The sequence below is a fragment of the Leucopleurus acutus genome, assembly GCF_964270905.1.
Source record: "Leucopleurus acutus genome assembly, chromosome: 14".
Taxonomy (NCBI): Eukaryota; Metazoa; Chordata; class Mammalia; order Artiodactyla; family Delphinidae; genus Leucopleurus; species Leucopleurus acutus.
In genome coordinates, this window is record NC_139156.1 from 64,004,637 (window position 1) to 64,024,155 (window position 19,519).

The window sequence follows — 19,519 nt, forward strand, 5'->3', positions numbered from 1 at the left end:
ACCCGCGACCCCTGAATCGGCAGGTGGACTCTCAACCACTGTGCCACCAGGGAAGCCCCTTCCTTAGCTTTTAATAACCCCATCTTTAGGGTCTTCCCTTTAATCTATTAATTGCTACTACCTCCAGCAGTGATATTAAATATTCAATGGCCTATTACGTACCTGTGCTGCCCAGCTTTGGACAGGGTCCTGGAGGTGCCCTGCCATGGTTGGCAGTACCTCTGGCTGCTGGAGGAACACTTGAAGTGGTGGTGTTTGGGGGATTAAAGCTCAGGAACAGCAGCTCTGTACCAACTGAGGTACAGAAGTATTTCAGTAGTTTCACAATTGGTATGGTGGTACCATCAGTATTGAGTGTACATTTGCCCTAACATCTTCTGTACCAGAGGATATTGACTACTTCCCATGAGGTATTTTTAAGCACCATCAGGATAATTTTAATTATTTTTCCCAGTTATACTATTAAAACGTGCCTAATTCACAAAATGTTTTAAGGGCATGTGTCATTTCTTTGGTGCTTAGAGCTCAGGGAATAGCATTATATGAATATCTTTATATTCACATCCAAATTGGAAGCATTCACTCATTCATTCATTGAACAAATACTTTTGGAGCACCTACGACACTGCTCTAGTACAAGGGATGCAGCAGAAACAAAACAAAGTCTCTGCCTTCATGGGGTTTGTATTCTCATGGAGGAGACAGATCATAAACAAATAACTATATATAATGTCACGGGGTACTATGAAGAAAAGTAAAGCAGGGCAACGGAGATAAAGGAATGGGGCTGATGGAGTGGGCAGTTATTTTATGTAGCATGGTCAGAGAAAACTCCATCAACAAGACAACATCTGACCTGACATCTGGAGGAAGTAAGTCATGTGAGTGCTTGGGGTGAAAGTCTTCTCGGTAGAAAGGACAGCAAGTGCCAAGTTCTGGGGCTGGAGTGTGCCTGGTGTACTCAAGGAACATCAGGGAACCTACTATGGCTGTAGCAAGGGAGATGGGAAAAATAGGAGAAATAGGAGGGGACTTTCCTGGTGGTCCAGTGGTTAAGAATCTGCCTTCCAATGTAGGGCACGCGGGTTAGATCCCTGGTTGGGGAACTAAGATCCCACATGCTGTGGGGCAACTAAGCCCACGTGCCACAACCACTGAGCCCGTGCACCACAACTAGAGAGCATGAGTGCCACAACTACTGAGCCCATGTCCCACAGCTAGAGAGAAGCTGAGCACTGCAATGAAGAGCCTGTGTGCTGCAATGAAAGATCCCGCATGCTGCAACTAAGACCCGACACAGCCAAAAATAAATAAATATTAAAAAAACTGAGGTCAGAGAAGGAAGAGAGGGGCAGAGGGCAGGCAGAGCATGTCAGACCTAGTAGCCACAGTAATTTTCAATTTAATTCTAAGAGAAATTAAAAGTCAAAATGGAAGTAATTTTGAGCAGAAGAGTGACATTATGTGACTTTTTTTTTTTTTTTTTTTTTTGGGCCGTGTGGCTTGTGTGATCAGCTTCTGGGATCTTAGTTCCCCGACCAGGGATTGAATCCGCACCCCCTGCAGTGAAAGTAGAGTCCTAACCACTGGACCGCCAGGGAATTCCCTATGTTACTTATTTTTAAAAAGATCACTCTGACTGCTGTGTAGAACACAGACTGAGGCAAAGGCAGGGAGATCAGTTGAGAAGCTAGTATAATAATGCAGCCAAGAGAGGATGGTGGCTTGGACCAGTGATGGCAGTGGAGGCGGGGACAAGAGGTCAGGTCTTGGATACATTTGAAAGTAGAGCCAACAGGATTTGCTAATGAATTAGAAATGAAATGTAAGAGAAAGAGAAGAGTCAAGGATGACTCCAAGTGTTTAGAAAACTAGTACAGTATGTCCTGACTCCCCATGCAGAACCAGTCTTGCTTCTATATTTCTCTTTATCACACTGTATTGAAATGATTTGCTTATATGTCTGCTTCCTTACTAGACTCTGAGTTTCTCAAGGGTACAACGTGGATCTTAGTGATGAACAAGGAAGATTTTTATTATCGCTGGAGATTAAGGAGAAAGTGGAGATTAGAGGGTCATATGTATTGCAGGAAAATGGAAGGGGCAGGAAGGTAGTCAAGTGTAGCCTTCCCAGCTGGGGAGCCTGGCAGGCTTGGGTTTGAATTGTGGCTCCATCACTTGTAGCTTAGGGACTTGGGGCAAGTTATATGAACCTCCTTCAGCCTTAGACTATGTAAAATGTGAATACTAATAATATCCACCTCATAAAATTGTTGTGAACACAAAAGAAACTCTATATTCATTAGCAATCACTTCCCATTTCCCCCTGCCCAGCCCCTGGCAATCACGAATCTAATTACTGTATAGATTTGTCTATTCTATTTCATATAAATGGCATCACACAGTAAGTGGCCTTTTGTGACTATCTTCTTTCATTTAGCATAATGTTTTCAAGGTTCATCCATGTTGTAGCATATACCACATTTTGTTTATCCACCTGTTGGTTGACAGACATTTGAGTTGTTTCCACTTTTTAGCTAGTATGAATAAAGCTGCTATGGGCATTCATATACAAGTTTTTATATGTGTGGACATATGTTTTCAGTTCTCTTGAGTATATACTTAGGGTTGAAATTCTTGGGTCAAATGGTAATTCTATGTTTAACATTTTGAGGAACTACCAAACTGTAGTTCAAAGCAGGAACATTGTTTTACAATCCCACCTGTATGAGGCTTCCAATTTCTCCACATCCTCACCGACACTTGTTATTATCTATCTTTTTTTTTTTTTTTTTTTTTTTCGGTACGCGGGCCTCTCACTGTTGTGGCCTCTCCCATTGTGGAGCTCAGGCTCCGGACGCGCAGGCTCAGCGGCCATGGCTCACAGGCCCAGCCGCTCCGCAGCACGTGGGATCTTCCCGGACCGAGGCACGAACCCGTGTCCCCTGCATAGGCAGGCGGACTCTCAACCACTGCGCCACCAGGGAAGCCCGTATTTTATTTTTTTGATGCTATTGTAAATGGAATTGTTTCCTTAATTTCATTTTCAGATTGTTCATTGCTAATGTATAGAAACACAATTGAGTTTTGTATATTGGTCTTGTATCCTGCTCTACAGAAAGTTTTAACTTCACTGAGGAGCAGAAGACATATTGGAAGTGTTTCCAACAGGTCTTCAAAAGTTTCTATTATATGCCATCTGGTCAAATAGATCAGTGACAAAGCTACCATTTATCAACCACCTACCATGTTATTTCCTGTGTTTAAAACCTCCCAGGAGCTTCCCATTGCTCTTACAAGAAAAAACAGACCAGAATCCTTAGCATAACCTCTAAGGTCCTGGGTGACCGGGTCTTTGTCTACTCTACAGGCCCACCCCTCATTGTTCTTCCCTTGACCCGTGTCTTCCTGCCAAACTGGCATCCTCTACTTCCTCTAAATAAACATGCTTTTTTTTTTCTTCTTTTTGCCTTGGAGTCTTCATTTACACTGTTCCTCTAGCCTGCTCATTACCCTCTATCACACTACCACTAGAAAAGGTAGTTTTCTTCCTAGTAGACAAGATTGTAATTTTCCCAATGTTTATAAACGTCTATCCTGTGAGGTAGATTATTATGTCTATTGTTCACATCTGTGTCATCAGCACCTGGGAGAGCACCTGGCACATCACTGGAGCTCAGTAAAGGGAGTGGATAAACAGTGAGCTAGGTACATTACGTACAAAATCTCACTTGTCCTTATGATGCACTTTACAAATGAGGAAACTAAAGCTTGATGAAGTGAACTGGCCCAAGGTTACACAGCTGGTAAATAACAGAGACATATTTCAGTGAGATCAGTTGGATTGTATGGGAGTTTAAAAATAACTCCTCCGGGAAAGTAGTGCTCATTTTAAAATTTGTTTTCTAGTGGAGACTTTTCAGAAACTGCAGAAGGCAAAGGAGATTTTGACTAATGGAGCAAGTCGAGCCCGCTATGACCACTGGCGAAGGAGCCAGATATCCATGCCATTCCAGCAGTGGGAAGCTTTGAGTGACTCGGTGAAAACGGTAGGTTTCTCTCTGGGATTAACTGAATTTATGAAGCTCAGGCTGCCCCTGGATTAGACTCACATAGTAGCTTAAAGAGTCAGCAGACAAGAGGAGAGAGAAGACCAAGAGGCTGGTAGTATCTAGATATAACACAGTGTCCACAAAATCCTGTGAAGGGAAAGTCAGTACATCAGGGCCAGAAAAGCCTCTGACTACATTTGTCAGTCTCTTTGGCTGTTTGATTCAGTATATGTATATACTCCCCGTTATCATTTACTGTTTTATACATTCTGATAACTGTGCTTCTCAAGTTGCTCATATAATACTGCCGAACCTTGAACCATTGCAAATTCATATTCTCCATCTTTTTAGTTCGTATGAGCCTGTTCTCTTCTCAAGGCTTAATAAATTCAATAAAAAATAGGACCTGGGCTTCCCTGGTGGTGCAGTGGTTGGGAGTCCGCCTGCCGATGCAGCGGACACGGGTTCGTGCCCCGGTCCGGGAAGATCCTACATGCCGTGGAGCGGCTGGGCCCGTGAGCCATGGCTGCTGAGCCTGCGCGTCCGGAGCCTGCGCTCCGCAACAGGAGAGGCCACGACAGTGAGAGGCCCGCGTACCGAAAAAAAAAAAAAAAGGACCTAATTAATCAAAGAAAGCTGTAAATTATTTGTAAATTATTCCCATTATTAATTCTGGTGAAAGAATTGTTGGATAGATGCAGAGAGACTTTTTAAACCATTGTGTTATTTTCCTTCATGGCATTAGAAAAGCTAAATACAAAATAATCTCTGTAATTACTGTGTTATGTATTTATTTTGTTCTTCCATGGACCTTTGTAGATTGTAGAGAAAATATAATTTTAAAGGTTTTTACATTCTTTTTTTTTTGTTTGTGTGGTACGCGGGCCTCTCACTGCCGTGACCTCTCCTACTGCGGAGCACAGACTCCGAACGCGCAGGCTCAGCAGCCACGGTGCATGGGCCTAGCCGCTCCGCGGCATGTGGGATCTTCCTGGACCGGGGCACGAACCCGCGTCGCCTGCATCGGAAGGCCGACTCTCAACCTCTGCGCCACCAGGGAAGCCCAGTTTTTACATTCTTAGACATGATTTCTTTTCTGGCTTTTTTTTTTACAGGGACATTTTTCAATAACATGAGACACAGAATGCATAAGTTACCTTATAAGGAAGTCTTAAGGGACATATTAGAATTAGTGTATAAAGTGATTCACATCTCTTGAATTATAGCTCTTCAAGGTTACATTTAGATTCCTTCTGGATAGTTTTTATTTTAAGGAGACTTGAGCAAATTCTTTTGTCACTGATAAAAAACCTGCAACAATGAGGGAGGGTCTTTGAAGTAATGGGGAAGAACAATGAAAAACTCTCAAAGAATGTAGTTAAAGCCACTCTACATAACATGTAAACTGTTTTCTTAATCTCATTTTGGAATGCAGTGTATATTCAAATGGTTTAAGGTGGGTTAAGTATTTATGAAGGACTAACCATAAGATGGTTGAATATATACACAAAATAACTAGAGAGAATCTCTAAAAAAATAGTGACAGCTTCTCATACACAAAAATAAGCTTTTTTTCTTTTACATTGTGTATATCCAAAATTCCTTGTTAACACTGACTAAATAAACATTGTTCTGCCACCTCTACATAACTATTTCTAGTCTCTTGAGTGCTACACACTGTAACTGCTACTGAATTAGTGACCCTTGTTATTTTAATGCCTTTTGATTTATAGTTCATTTTGCTTGATGATCCAGTGAACTCTATTACTTAACTTTAACTGCTAATATCAAGTTAGCTGAGGATTTTTCAAAAACTCTTCTCCAAGCCCCTGCTCTAATTTATATTGCAGATGTCTTTCCATTAACTACTAATGTCCTGTCTCAAAACACATCGTTTCTGCTTAGAATTTAGCTTAACTATGAACTCTTTGAGGTCTTACAATAATTACATATCAGATCTTACTGGCTGCATCATTAGTCTTGTCAGCAAACTTGAAATATTATGCTGGGCTAGCATTTGGTTCAGGATTTATTTTTATTAGTGGTACAAAAATGACGAGATGCATATCCTCCTATTTTAAACCAGCAGTGATATTTTTCCTTGCACAGTCTTCTTTGGGCTCAACCTTGTCGTTTCTGACTTACTTTTGTTCTATTCCTCAGTGAACTTTGAAACCCCTATACCAAATTTCATGTGTTTTGTACCTCATTCGATAGATTTTCTGAAACTTCCTTTCATTCCTTTCTGTTCTAATCCTCACAGTGACTTCTGCATGTGAAAACCTCACCTCTCTCTATAACATTTTAGTTGTTGTTTTGTGTGTGTGCATTTCATTTGTCCATCCTTTCACACTCACTACTCTAGAGAAATTAATAACAATTGCCATACCTAGTATTGCTCATCACCTAGTAGATCACCATCTTTTTGTAGATAAACATCACCATTAGGGTGTTTGGATTAGGTATATTACATAGGTCATTCTGACAATAAAATGGTTATAATTTAGGATTGTAGGTGAAATTTTAGGTGACGTTTATCTAAAACACATCTGCATGTTCTCTTGCCCTAAAAGTGCAGGACAAATCACAATGCACTTTTGCAGTGTCACACAGGTTCATAATACAGGAATCTCCTTGGGAGAATTCCTCAAATGAACCATAGCTTCAGGGTGGACACATTTCTATCATCCAAGAGTGATGAAACTCTAAATGGTATTTTTTTTCCTCACACCAAGTCCCTGTCACTTCACTAGCTATTAAGTTTTCTTTTCCATTTTAGAAGTTCCTCCTGATAGTCTAATTTGTAAAAATATTTTAAGAATTCATTCAGGTCAGTGAATATGCTGGAAATTTAAGTCTAGATATGTGATGTTGGTTTAAAAAAAGGGACTATGAAGTGAGGACTTCAGTTACTGTGGCCTTTGGGATCTTGGAATAACTTGAAAACAGACACCTTTCCAGCTCAAAGAATCTTAGAGAAATCATCCTTGTCTTGCTAAATGGTTTTACCCCAAGGGATCCAGGGTATGAATGGCTCTCCCTCTTGCTCCAAAATATATGGCTTTAGGATGGTTGTGGGAAAATGGTTGCAGTCAAAATAAAATTCTGAGAAAAAATTCTCATAAGTCGTTAAAAATGTCCCATGCTGTACCAATTGCTACAAATGCTTTCAAAGTGTTTACTATAGGTCAGTCATTAACCCTCACCACCCATCTAAGGCAGACTGTAGGCACTTTTATTCCAAAAGAAAAGTACTGAGGCAAGAGTTGAGGGCTTCCCTGGTGGTGCTGTGGTTGAGAGTCCGCCTGCTCATGCAGGGTACACGGGTTCGTGCCCCGGTCCGGGAAGATCCCACATGCCGCGAAGCGGTTGCGCCCGTGAGCCATGGCCGCTGAGCCTGTGCTCCGCAACGGGAAAGGCCACAACAGTGACAAGCCCGCGTACCGCAAAAAAAAAAAAAAAAAAAAAAAAAAAGTTGATACATTGTATACAGGCCACCTAGCTGACCTGTGATACACACATCTAACGTTTTCAGCTCTTTTCACTAACTTTCTCAATATCTTTCCCCCTCCACAAACGAAGCCACTGGCCAGCCACCTCTATTCCGCTCACATGTAAAAAACCCAAGAAACTAAGCAAACAAAACAACAAACCAAACCAAGCAGATTATATTTTACACTAGCTGAGGCCATTGCCTCTTTTTAAAATTAACATTTTTATTTTGATATAAAACCTACAGAAAAAAATGCTTAAAACCTGCATTTACAGTTTAGCAAGTGGCTGTGAAGTATATACTCTGTATACCCCACCCCTCATCCCAACACACATATTACTGGCACCGAGAACCTCCCTCCTTATATTGATATATTTTGGCAACCATAACTCAATCTAATTTTTAAACTCTAGTTGTACATATGTATAATCTTGTCATAGAAAATTTAGAACACACCAAAAAATAAAAAGAAAGAAAAGAAAAAATAACTTCACAATGCTGCCATGCAAAGATAACCCCATTTGTATTTTGGTACATTTCCTTCCAGTGTTTTCTGTCCTTCATTTGTTAGTGTGAGAGCCGGTTACACTGAATGGTGGCAGTAACTGCTTTATGGGGTCTTTTTTTGGGGAAGAGGATTCAGGATGACGCTCCTTTGCAGTTGGGGAGAGATAGGTTGAATGTGGGAAGAAGTGAGTTTTCAGGTTGGATTAGGGCAGAAGGCTTGAATATACTTAAGGTTTTAGGCTGTGTACAGGCTATATTACCCTCCAGTCTGTATATTTTATGTATATGTATCTATCTATATATTTATATATCTATATTTGAATATATCTTTCCAGCTTTTAATTTAGTTGAGATCATGCTATTTGTGATCATATTGGCTATTATTTATAAACACCATGTCATTAACGTTTCCCAATTCTCTTAAAAAACGATGATGAACAGATTTATTTAAAAGAGTCCAAGAAGGCATTTTACCCCTTTGTACTTTCTTTGTACCCCTTTCTTCATGGTGAGGTACTTCTCCTGGCTCCTGCCTGTGTGCACAGTGTTAATGCTCCTGAGACAGGTCGTAAGAAATTGTGGTATCTCTCTAAGCTCTTTAAGGTGCTAGTGATCTCTGCCCCTTCCCCGCCACCCCCCACTTCCCACCTCCCTCCACCCCACGGAGCGAACTTGGCCAAATACACACATAACGGGCCACCGCCTGCCTACGTTGATTTGTTTAAACTAGCAAATAAAGTGGTGCTCTGGGGAGAAGCTGGCAACCGCAGTATTTTGAGATAGTTCAGACCTCAGTGTGCTAAAGATGAAAAGCCCGATGCCCCTTGCAACATGGGGCACGTGTGTAGCAGAGGCAGTGGCCCCTGCCATGGTTTGTGGCACAGTTTTTTTTTTTTTTGTGGCACAGTTTTTAAATATCACAACTTCTGAGCTTATTCGCTAAGCCTTGGACTTTAGAAAAATCAATGTTTTATTTGGTTTGGTTTCTTTGCTTTGCTTTTATTGTTTTTTTTTGCAGCACAGGAAAAGAATATCCTGGATATTAGGAGGATAATATATTCTGGGTTTTAAAGTTGCCCAAATATGTGGCTTATGGGTTTTTCTTGGGTTTCTGACCAACAGAGGTAGTATGTTACTGTTCAGCAGTGCTTCAGAAATAGCATCCCACAATATCCAGATGAGGTTTCAAGAAACAGTTATGTTTATTATTTTGGTTGATGTCAGGGCTAATTATTCTACTTGAAATATTCTTGACACAGCAAACTCTCACTCTTTCTTACTCTGTATTCATCTATTTGTCTTTTCATTTATCTACCCATCCATCCAATTTTAAACATTTTAATAGGAAACACAGGGAGTTTCCTGACGGTCCAGTGGTTACGAGTGGTGCTTTCACTGTTGTGGCCCAGGTTCAATCCCTGGTCAGGGAACTAAGATTCTGCAAGCCGCACAGTGCAGCCAAAAAAAAAAAAAAAGACAAAGGAAATACATATACAGGACACACGTGAAAAAGGTACAAAAGGATGTATGGGGAAAAGTAATTGTCTTGTGCTTTTGTTCCATTTTGAAGATCCATTTTTCATTTTTTCCTCACTCTTGACACTACCATCAGAAGCCAGAGCTAGGCTGGAAAAATTACACCATTAAGTTACTTGGCAAAGGACCACCACCCAAGTATACTGGACGCAGTTCTAGGATGTCAGGTTTCTGGGGGGTGTTTTCAAGTGTTTTGGATATTGTGTTTGTCTAAAAATATAAAAGTTTTACCAGAAGTTAGTGGGCAATGCCCAACACTTGATTTATGGTCCCTGATTTTTTAAAATTGTAAATTAAAAAAATATAATAAAACAACACTTTTGTTAAAAAAAATCAAAATAGTACAATAGGATATGTAATAAAAAGTGAGTCCATCCTTATTCCAGACTCCAGTTCTACTCCCCTCTCTCAGAAAGCCACCATTGCAGTTTCTTGTGTTTCCTTCCAGAAACCTTCCATACAGTATACACATACACATTCATATTATTATTAAAAAATGGAAGGATATTTAGAAAGTTCTCATTATTTTGATGATAACTGGACTTTAAGTGAATCCACTTAAAATTAGGACAAATATTTCACAGTAAATATTGATTGACTTTCTGCTTTGTGCCATGAGTTTTCTTAAAGAGAAGATGTATAACCCAGAATTCTAATATTTGCCAACTCTTCATTGATCATGGCTGGATGGAAGGTCACAATAGTAGAGTGGGGATAGTAGTTACAACAGTAGTTAGGTTTAATCTCTGGCATGGCTCAAGGTACACAGCCCAATTGTCTGTTTTTTGATAGTAAAATACACAGAAAACTTACCATTTTAACCATTTTAAAGTGTACATTTCAGTGGCATTAAGTACCTTCCCAATGTTGTTTACCCATCATCACTATCTAGTTCCAGAACTTTTTCATCACCCCAAAAGGAAACCCTGTACCTGTTAGCAATCACTCCCTATTCCCCTCTCTCCATCTTCTGGTAATCATTAATCTGCTTTCTATCTGTATGGATTTGTCTATTCTGGAATTATACAATATGTGCATTTTATTTCTGGCTTCTTTTACTAAGCATAGTGTTTTCAAGGTTTATCCACTTTGTAGTACTTTCCTCCTTTTTAATGGCCAAATAATATTCCATTGTATGAATATGCCACATTTTTGTTTATTCATTCACGAATTGATGGACATTTGGATTGTTTCCACCTTTTGGCTCTTGTGACTAGTGCTGCTATGAACACTTGAGTTTAAGTTTTTCTTTGAACACTTGTTTTCAATTCTTTTGTGTCTAGCAATTGAATTACTGGGTCATATGGTAATTTTATGCCTAACTTTCTAAGAAAACATCTCATTCTTGGAATCTCTCTGATGCTGGTCCCTTTGCTTTCTACCAGGATATGGATTTCTCCTTATATCATTAGTTTTCCAAATCAGTGAGGATTAATTGATTAACATCTGAATTAATTAATATCTGGCTAATAGTCAAGTCTAACATTTTGTTAATCAGCACTATAATAGTAGGTTAGGTGTTACCACATATTGAACTTTAAATATAGAAACTATATAATATTGATTTTATATTATACATCTGCTTTCAATTAATGTAGTCAATGCACTGGGCTACCAGAGGTAAAAAAGATCTGATGTTGGAAGAATCTGACCAGACTCATACCGATAAAATTGAAAATGAGGAACGGAATGAGCAAAAAGAGATAAAGAATGAGGAGTTCAGTCCAACCACAGAGAAAATGGAGCAAAAAGAATCCAAATCCATGGAGAAGTCATTCTCCTCACAAAATCCAGATTCTCCAGGTAAGTCATGTCATGTAGCTTTGCAGAACAGAGAAGGTGTGAAATTAAAAGGCTCGTTTTATATTGTATTTATTCTCAACCTTTCCAGCTACATAGTAGTGCCAAATATAAGGGCTGGTTTAGCACCTTAAAAGATACTTACCTAGCATTGACACAGAAACTAGAAGATATATTCCTTAATACATTCCTTGCAAGGGAAAACTTGAGACATCTCTGGGATCGTCATCTGCTTTACTAAAACAGTACTAGCTAACATGTGTTGGGAATTTACTATGTGTAGTTCTTTACATATTTTACTTTACATCTATTATCTTGTTTAATATTAATTTTACATATATTAATTTATTTAATCCTCATTACAAGTTTGTGAAGTTGGTACCAATATTATAAATTTATTTATTTGTTTTTATTTTTGGCTGTGTTGGGTCTTCGTTGCTGTGCGCGGGCCCTCTCCAGTTGCGGCCAGTGGTGGCCACTCTTCGTTGTGGTGAGCGGGACCCTCACTGCGGTGGCCTCTCTTGTTGCGGAGCACGGGATCCAGGCGTGCGGGCCTCAGCAGTTGTGGCACGCAGGTTCTAGAGCGCAGGCTCAGTAGCCATAGCGCACGGGCCCAGTTGCTCCATGGCATGTGGGATTTTCCCAGGCCAGGGATCAAACCCATGTCCCCTGCATTGGCAGGCAGACTCCCAACCACTGCACCAGCAGGGAAGCCCAGGTTGGTACCAATATTATTCTCATTGTATAGATGAGAAAACTGAAGCCTAGAGAGGTTGAATAATTTTCTCAAGGTTATCCAGCTTGTATGTGGCAGGGAAGAGGTCTGAACTGAGGCAGTTTGGTTGCAGAGTCTGCATTCTAAGGCATTGCACTATCCTGAGAAGATACCTTACCTGTAAGTAGATTTATAGACATCTGACCCATGTATATATCCATTGAAGCAGGGTATTACAGAGGTTAAACTCTCGGCTCCCCAGCTATACTACCTGGGTTCATATCCTAGCTCTACCATTTATCATCTGTATTACTGGGTAAAAGTTACTTAACTTCTCTACACTTCAGTTTTCTCATCTACAAAATAGAGATCAGAATGGTACCTTCTCATAAAGTTACCATGAGGATTAAATGAGACGATCCATGCAAAATGCTTAGCACAGTGATTTGCCTACAGCAGGCCCTGGATAATTGTTAGCTATTGTTATCATTTCTTTGTCTATCTGGCCATCCCACTGTATTTATCTTGTACAGGTGTGTTATGTACACACACGTTAACTGTCCTCCAAATTCTTGATTCTCATGGTTGTGATACAACACCCCACTAGAATTTAGCCTTTAAGTAAAAGGTTCCTGAATGTTCTCGAACACTTCTTACAAAAAAGAAGATAATTCGATAGTTTGTGGTGAACTATAGTCTTTCTAGAGACAGTCACTTCAAAACTCTCTCTGGGGAGAACTTTTACATGCTCACTACTTGTTGGGAATAAAGATTCTTAGAGCTTCCTTCAGTTGCCTCTGCTGGTTACCCAAGAGATCGTTTCATAGAGTCTGCAGTTGACTGCATCAGCCGCATAACTGGCAGTGGTTATAATATAACAAACCAATCAAAGCAGAAGCTCGAATGTCCTAAAAACAGTGTTTTAGGCAAACATACACATACAAACACCCACCCACAGGCATTCACAGGCAAACACGTGAATGTTTCTCCATTTAGCCTTGGAATGTTCAGATCTGGGCTTCCGGAACCCTTGGGGCCTCCTTGTGACTATATGTTTCAGATTCAGACCTATTCTGAGTTCACCAGAGTTGAGGGGGTTGATTACGTCAGATTCTCACACTGAGGCCCCACTTAAATCCCTTTCATAAGATTCTATAAAACTCTCTTTCTTTTCAAAAATAGTTATTTAGATATTTAAAAACCCCAAAGTAATATGAGCTTATCATTAAAAATTCAAAGAATCACATATAGACAACAATTTAGTGTCTACCCTAGTCTCATCCTTCTCTGCTTCTACTTCCTGAAGTAACCAATGCAGATGCCCAGGTGTGTCTCCTTCCATAGCCTTTGTTTGTCTATGCTAACAAAGGCATGTATAAGCATATGTTCGTTTGTGAGGGCTTTACAAATAAAGAATGGGGTTATACTGTGCACATTCCTCTCTGTTATACAGTAGCTAAGAGCACAGACTCTGGAACCAGAGCCTAGCTTTCCCCACTGATGAGTTGTGTGACCTTGGGCAAGTGAGATAACCTCTCTGTATTTGCATTTTCTTATCTCTATATATTAGTTAAAATGTTTGTGTCTACCTCTACCTTGTAAAGTCTTTTTTTTTTTTTTTTTTTTTGGCTGGGCTGGATCTTTGTTGCTGCATGTGGGCTTTCTCTGGTTGCGGTGCGGGCGCTTCTCACTGCGGTGTCTTCTCTTGTTGCAGAGCACGGCCTCTAGGCATGCTGGCTTCAGTAGTTGTGGTGTGTGGGCTTCAGTAGTTGTGGCTCATGGGCTCTAGAGTGCAGGCTCAATATTGTGGCGCATGGGATTAGTTGCTTGGCGGCATGTGGGGTCTTCCCGGACCAGGAATCGAACCCGTGTGCCCTGCATTGGCAGGCGGATTCTTAACCACTGCGCCACCAGGGAAGCCTTTTTTTTTTTTTTGTAAGGTCTTTTTGAGAAGTAAATTACATATGTAAAATATTTAGACCTGGTACATGGCCATTGCTTTTTTTTTTTTTTTTTTTTTTGCAGTACGTGGGCCTTTCACTGCTGTGGCCTCTCCCGTTGTGGAGCACAGGCTCCGGACGCGCAGGCTCAGCGGCCATGGCTCACAGGCCCAGCCTCTCCGTGGCACGTGGGATCTTCTCAGACCGGGGCACGAACCCGTGTCCCCTGCATCGGCAGGCGGACTCTCAACCACTGCGCCACCAGGGAAGCCTGGCCATTGCTTTTTTAATGTTAGCTTTTATTACTATGGGACTCCTCCTTAGACCCTTATATTTAGAATGAATTCATTAGAATGAACAGCTGATAAATATTCCACAGTGTAGATATATTGTAATTTACTCAGAACAAATTGTGATGCCAGTTTTGATACCCTCACATTGTGAAATGTATTCTTACTGTGGTTGAGGAATGAAGCAGAGAGGGTGAGAGGAGGGAGGATCACTGTTTTGAAAGCTGTTGTTGGAGAATAAGAATTACGCAATTTTGCTGAAAGCTGCATTTACCAGTATTTTCTTAATGTTGTTTAAGAGATTATTGGCTGTTCTGAGTAGTGCCTTAAAGTTGGGGTTTCATATGCCAAAGCACAGTTGCCTGATTATTTATAATTTCCTTTGACTGCAGTGTAAATTTTTATAACATCAGCATTTAAGAAATATTATTCATGTCAGCTTTACCAAGCCCTGAGTGGCTTCCCACATAACTTTTCAGCATTTTTGTTAATTTCCTCAAGCAGTGCTTGATATTTACTTTGAAGTTTGCCTTTTGATGCCTCTTCTGTGATGAGCTTCTATTAAATAGTCCCCATGATTTTCTGATTCTTCATTGCAACCAGGAAAATAAGGAGCATGGCATCTGAAAACCCATGTGCGAGACAATCTTACTTTTACTTTCTTTTCATTTAAATATGCAATAAATGTGCCTTCTGATGAATACAATTCTAGAATCAAACATCCTGGAGTAAAATAAAAACAAATGTAGCAGATGCTGTTGATGTGCTAACATATCCTCTGGGCATTGCCAACCCTACGGCTCCCACCAGAGTGCTTTCTCCGGCAGTGGGTCCGGCTTGGCAGCAGTGAGCGGGCAGTTAAGTACCAGGGAGTAAACACGCTCTGGGTGTAGCTATCAGATGATAATGAATGGGAGTGGGAGGCTAAATTCCCCAGCGCCTTCACCCCTCAAGTGGAATAACTCTCAGGGGTCTTTACAAACTTGGTTCCTTTCCCTACCAGGGTCTCCTGGGATCAACTTCCCAAGTTAGCCACTTGAATTCAAGTTCTTGTCTGGGGTCTACTTCTAGGTGGACCCAAACTCGAAAACATCTTTTCAAACTACAGAAATAACATGTATTTAGTGTAGAAATGTGAGAAAATATGGTCAAGCAAAAGGAAGAAAATACAATAACTTGTAGTCTTACCACTTAGGGAAATATGTAATATTGTTATTTTGGTATATTTTAAGATATGTTAGTATACCTAAAATGAAAAGGATATTACTGTACATATTTTGTATGTGTTTTTCAATTACAGGTTGTCAGAAACAATTTCCTTTTTGCTTTTTCCCCAAATGGCAATTCTTTAGATTTTTTCCTCTGATAGTTCTAAAGAAAGTGCAGATCCTATTTTCCTAGGATAATCACTGTCAACTATTCTGTGTATATTTTTCCTACTACATATTTAGATAATATTTCAAATATCGATGGACGCATATTTAATATATTATTCTGTAACCTGCTTTTTCATCAGCAATATTATAAAAGTAAAAAATGATACAAGGCATACTTGTTCATCGCAGAAAAATAAGAAAATACAGATAAACAAAAAAAGAGTATAAAAAATGAAAATCATATCTATTCCAACTCTTCAGGAATAGTTACTGTTAACATTTAGGGGTAATTACTTAGAGACTTAAAAAAATTTTATATAAATACCCATGTAAATATGAATTTATGAATGAGATCATGCTGTCTAAACTGTTTCGTAACTACCAGTTACTTAGCAATATGTTACGAACCTTTTTCTATGATGATAAATATTAAAACATTGTTAACGACTATATCAAAGCCTTTTAACCAATTTTCTATTACTGAAGATTTAGACTATTTCTTTATTTTTTAAACATTTACAAATGGTATCATAATAAACATCCTTAGAGTTAAGCCCTTGAGCACATCATGATTATTTCATTAGGATAAATTTCTAGAAGTAGAATTATTGGCTTAAAGGTTTATACATTTTAATGAGTTTGATAAATATTGCCAAATTGCCTGCTAGAAGTTTTGCCAGTTTACACTTCCTCCAGTAGAGAATGAAAATGACCTTTTCTCTAATTTTCCACAAAGTTGTTTATTAGAATTAAAAAAAAAATCTTACTACTGTGGAATAAATTATTTGTATTTCCAGGGATCCTTTCCATTGACCTTCTACTTTTTTTTCTTTTTTTTTTTTTTGCGGTACGCGGGCCTCTCGCTGTTGTGGCCTCTCCCATTGCGGAGCACAGGCTCCGGATGCGCAGGCTCAGCGGCCATGGCTCACGGGCCCAGCCGCTCTGCGGCATGTGGGATCTTCCCGGACCGGGGCACGAACCCGTGTCCCCTGCATCAGCAGGCGGACTCTCAACCACTGTGCCACCAGGGAAGCCCCAACCTTCTACTTTTGACAGCTGTTTGAAAGTAGTTTCTAATTTGCTTGCAGATGAATTGTCAAAATTCCCACCACTGGAAGTATCTATAAATATCTTTTTATTAATAAGCATTTAAACACGTAAGGCCCTCTCATCCATATAAACCAATTCCTGTTCATAAGGATTCAATAGTCTGCTTATCCATTTCTGTAAGATATTAATAATTCATACCAAAGACTTACCCTTACATTTCACTTATTGCAATGAAATCTAATCAACAAGCTGTTTTACTATTATAAATACGCTTGACTTTTCCTACCTCTGATTTTAAAATATTCTCTTCTCTCTTCTACAGGTTTTTCAGATGTGAACTGTTGGCACCTTCGTTTCCGCTGGTCTGGGGATGCTCCTTCAGAACTCCTGAGGAAATTCAGAAACTATGAAATATGAAATGTCCCTGCTCCACAGGGGGGAGAGGGAGAGGGAGGGAGGGAGAGAGACAAAGAGAGAGAGAGAGAGAGATCATTCCCTGCGCTGCCAACATACAGCCTTTGTTCAAATCTTAAAAATGTCATGTTTGTGAATTGCTGAGTAAAAATTAATTCCTCCATCCTTGATCCTGTTCTCTCAATATGTTTTCTAAACAAGAAAATTTTCAGACTAGTTTCTTTCAATATTTGAGTAAATTACAGCTCTTAGATCCAGAGTAGATTGTATTATGTGCGTTTTCCTGTTGATGTTATTTATAGAAATCCATTAAAAATCGATCTCTATATTTAAATATTTCATTGATATACCATGATCTTTATGAGTGCTAGATGTACAAGAAATGTTTTCTGACTCTGGATTTAAAATGAAATGTGAAATTACTTGTCTAAACTCCATTGAATAAAATAAATAATTTTCCCAAACTTCATAATGAATTTATAATTCAACTGTATTTTGAAAATAATTTGAATAAGTATTTCTACTTCAATCTTAATAATTATAAATTTAAAAGGTTATTATTCATTTGAGAAAATGTTTTTACAAGATTTATTATATAGCAGGTGATAAACTTATAAACTATGTTCTAACTATGAAAATGGGCTTGTTACATAACACATCCTTTTTAGGTTGGAATTACTAGGTTTGCCACGTGTAGTCTATGGTTATTTTTTGTTTGGAAACAAGTGAATGAAAAATTAAGAAGAAAGATGATTTTAGAGCAGGGGTTCCTTGGTCAAAACAGAGTTTTCACTGGTCTATAGCAAAATGAAAAAAATACAAATATAGGAAGTTTTTTTTTTTTAAATAAATCTATTTATTTATTTATTTATTGGCTGCTTTGGGTCTTCGTTGCTGTGCGTGGGCTTTCTCTAGTTGCGGCGAGCGTGGGCTACTCTGTTGTGGTGCGCGGGCTTCTCATTGCGGTGGCTTCTTTTGTTGCAGAGCATGGGCTTTAGGAGTGCAGGCGTCAGTAGTTGTGGCGTATGGGCTTAGTTGCTCCACGGCATGTGGGATCTTCCCGGACCAGGGCTCGAGCTCGTGTCCCCTGCACTGGCAGGTGGATTCTCAACCACTGCGCCACCAGGGAAGTCCCAGGAAGTTTCTTTAAAAGCAAAATTATTCAAAAATTATGTCCTTCCTACCTTTGTGGTTTAAAATGTGCTTTTTTTAAAAAAAAATTATTTATTTATTTATTTTTGGCTGTGTTGGGTCTTTGTTGCTGTGTGCGGGCTTTCTTTAGTTGCAGTGAGCGGTGGCTACTCTTTGTTGTGGTGCACAGGCTTCTCATTGAGGTGGCCTCTCTTGTTGTGGAGCACGGGCTCTAGGCAAGTGGGCTTCAGTAGTTGTGGCTTGCGGGCTCAGTAGTTGTGGCTCATGGGCTCTAGAGCATAGGCTCAGTAGTTGTGGCACACGGGCTTAGTTGCTCCGCGGCATGTGGGATCTTCCCGGACCAGGGCTTGAACTCGTGTCCCCTGCATTGGCAGGCAGATTCTTAACCTCTGCACCACCAGGGAAGTCCCTTTTTTAAAAAAAAAAAAATTTATTTATTTATTTTTGGCTTTGTCGGGTCTTCATTGCTGCGTGTGGGCTTTCTCTAGTTGCAGCGAGCAGGGGCTACTCTTCATCGCAGTGCGTGTGCTTCTCATTGCGGTGGCTTCTCTTGTTGCAGAGCACACGCTCTAGGTGCGTGGGCTTCAGTAGTTGTGGCACATGGGCTCAGTAGTTGTGGCTCACGGGCTCTAGAGCACAGGCTCAGTAGTTGTGGCGCACGAGCTTAGTTGCCCCGCGGCATGTGGGATCTTCCTGGACCAGGGCTCGAACCTGTGTTCCCTGCACTGGCAGGCAGATTCTTAACCACTTTGCCACCAGGGAAGTCCCTCAAAATGTGCTTCCTTTTATGAAATAGTATCATAGTAGATTGTATTGGTTTGTTGGGCTGCCATAACAAAATACCACAGACTGGATGCCTTAAACAATATTTCTCATGGTTCTGGAGGCTAGAAGTCCAAGATCAAGGTGTGTGCATATTTGGTTTCTTTTGAGGCCTCTCTCCTTGCTTTGCAGATGGCCACTTTTTCCTCACAAAGTCCTTTCTTCTTATAAGGACATCAGTCACATTGGATTAGGCTCCCACCCTAAAAGCCTCCTTTAACTTCATCTCTTTAAAGACCTTATCTCCAAATAAGGTTACATTCTGAGGTACTGGGAGTTGGGACTTCAATAAATGAATTTTGGGGAACACAATTCAGTCCATAAAATAGATGAAAACTTTTTTTTTTTTAACAAATACAACCCTGTATTGGT

At 39.9% G+C, this 19,519-nt stretch overlaps 1 protein-coding gene across 1 annotated transcript in view; it reads left to right on the plus strand.

Annotated features, from left to right (window-relative positions):
• DNAJC12 (DnaJ heat shock protein family (Hsp40) member C12) overlaps positions 1–18,252 on the plus strand; it is a 34,502-nt gene extending 16,250 nt beyond the window's left edge. Inside the window, exons 3-5 of the mRNA XM_082854370.1 lie at positions 3,910–4,049; positions 11,187–11,391; positions 17,082–18,252. Of these exons, the coding sequence (XP_082710496.1) occupies positions 3,910–4,049; positions 11,187–11,391; positions 17,082–17,176 (440 nt within the window). The 3' untranslated portion in view covers positions 17,177–18,252. The remainder of the gene's footprint in view (positions 1–3,909; positions 4,050–11,186; positions 11,392–17,081) is intronic.
• The last annotated feature ends 1,267 nt before the right edge of the window (positions 18,253–19,519 follow it).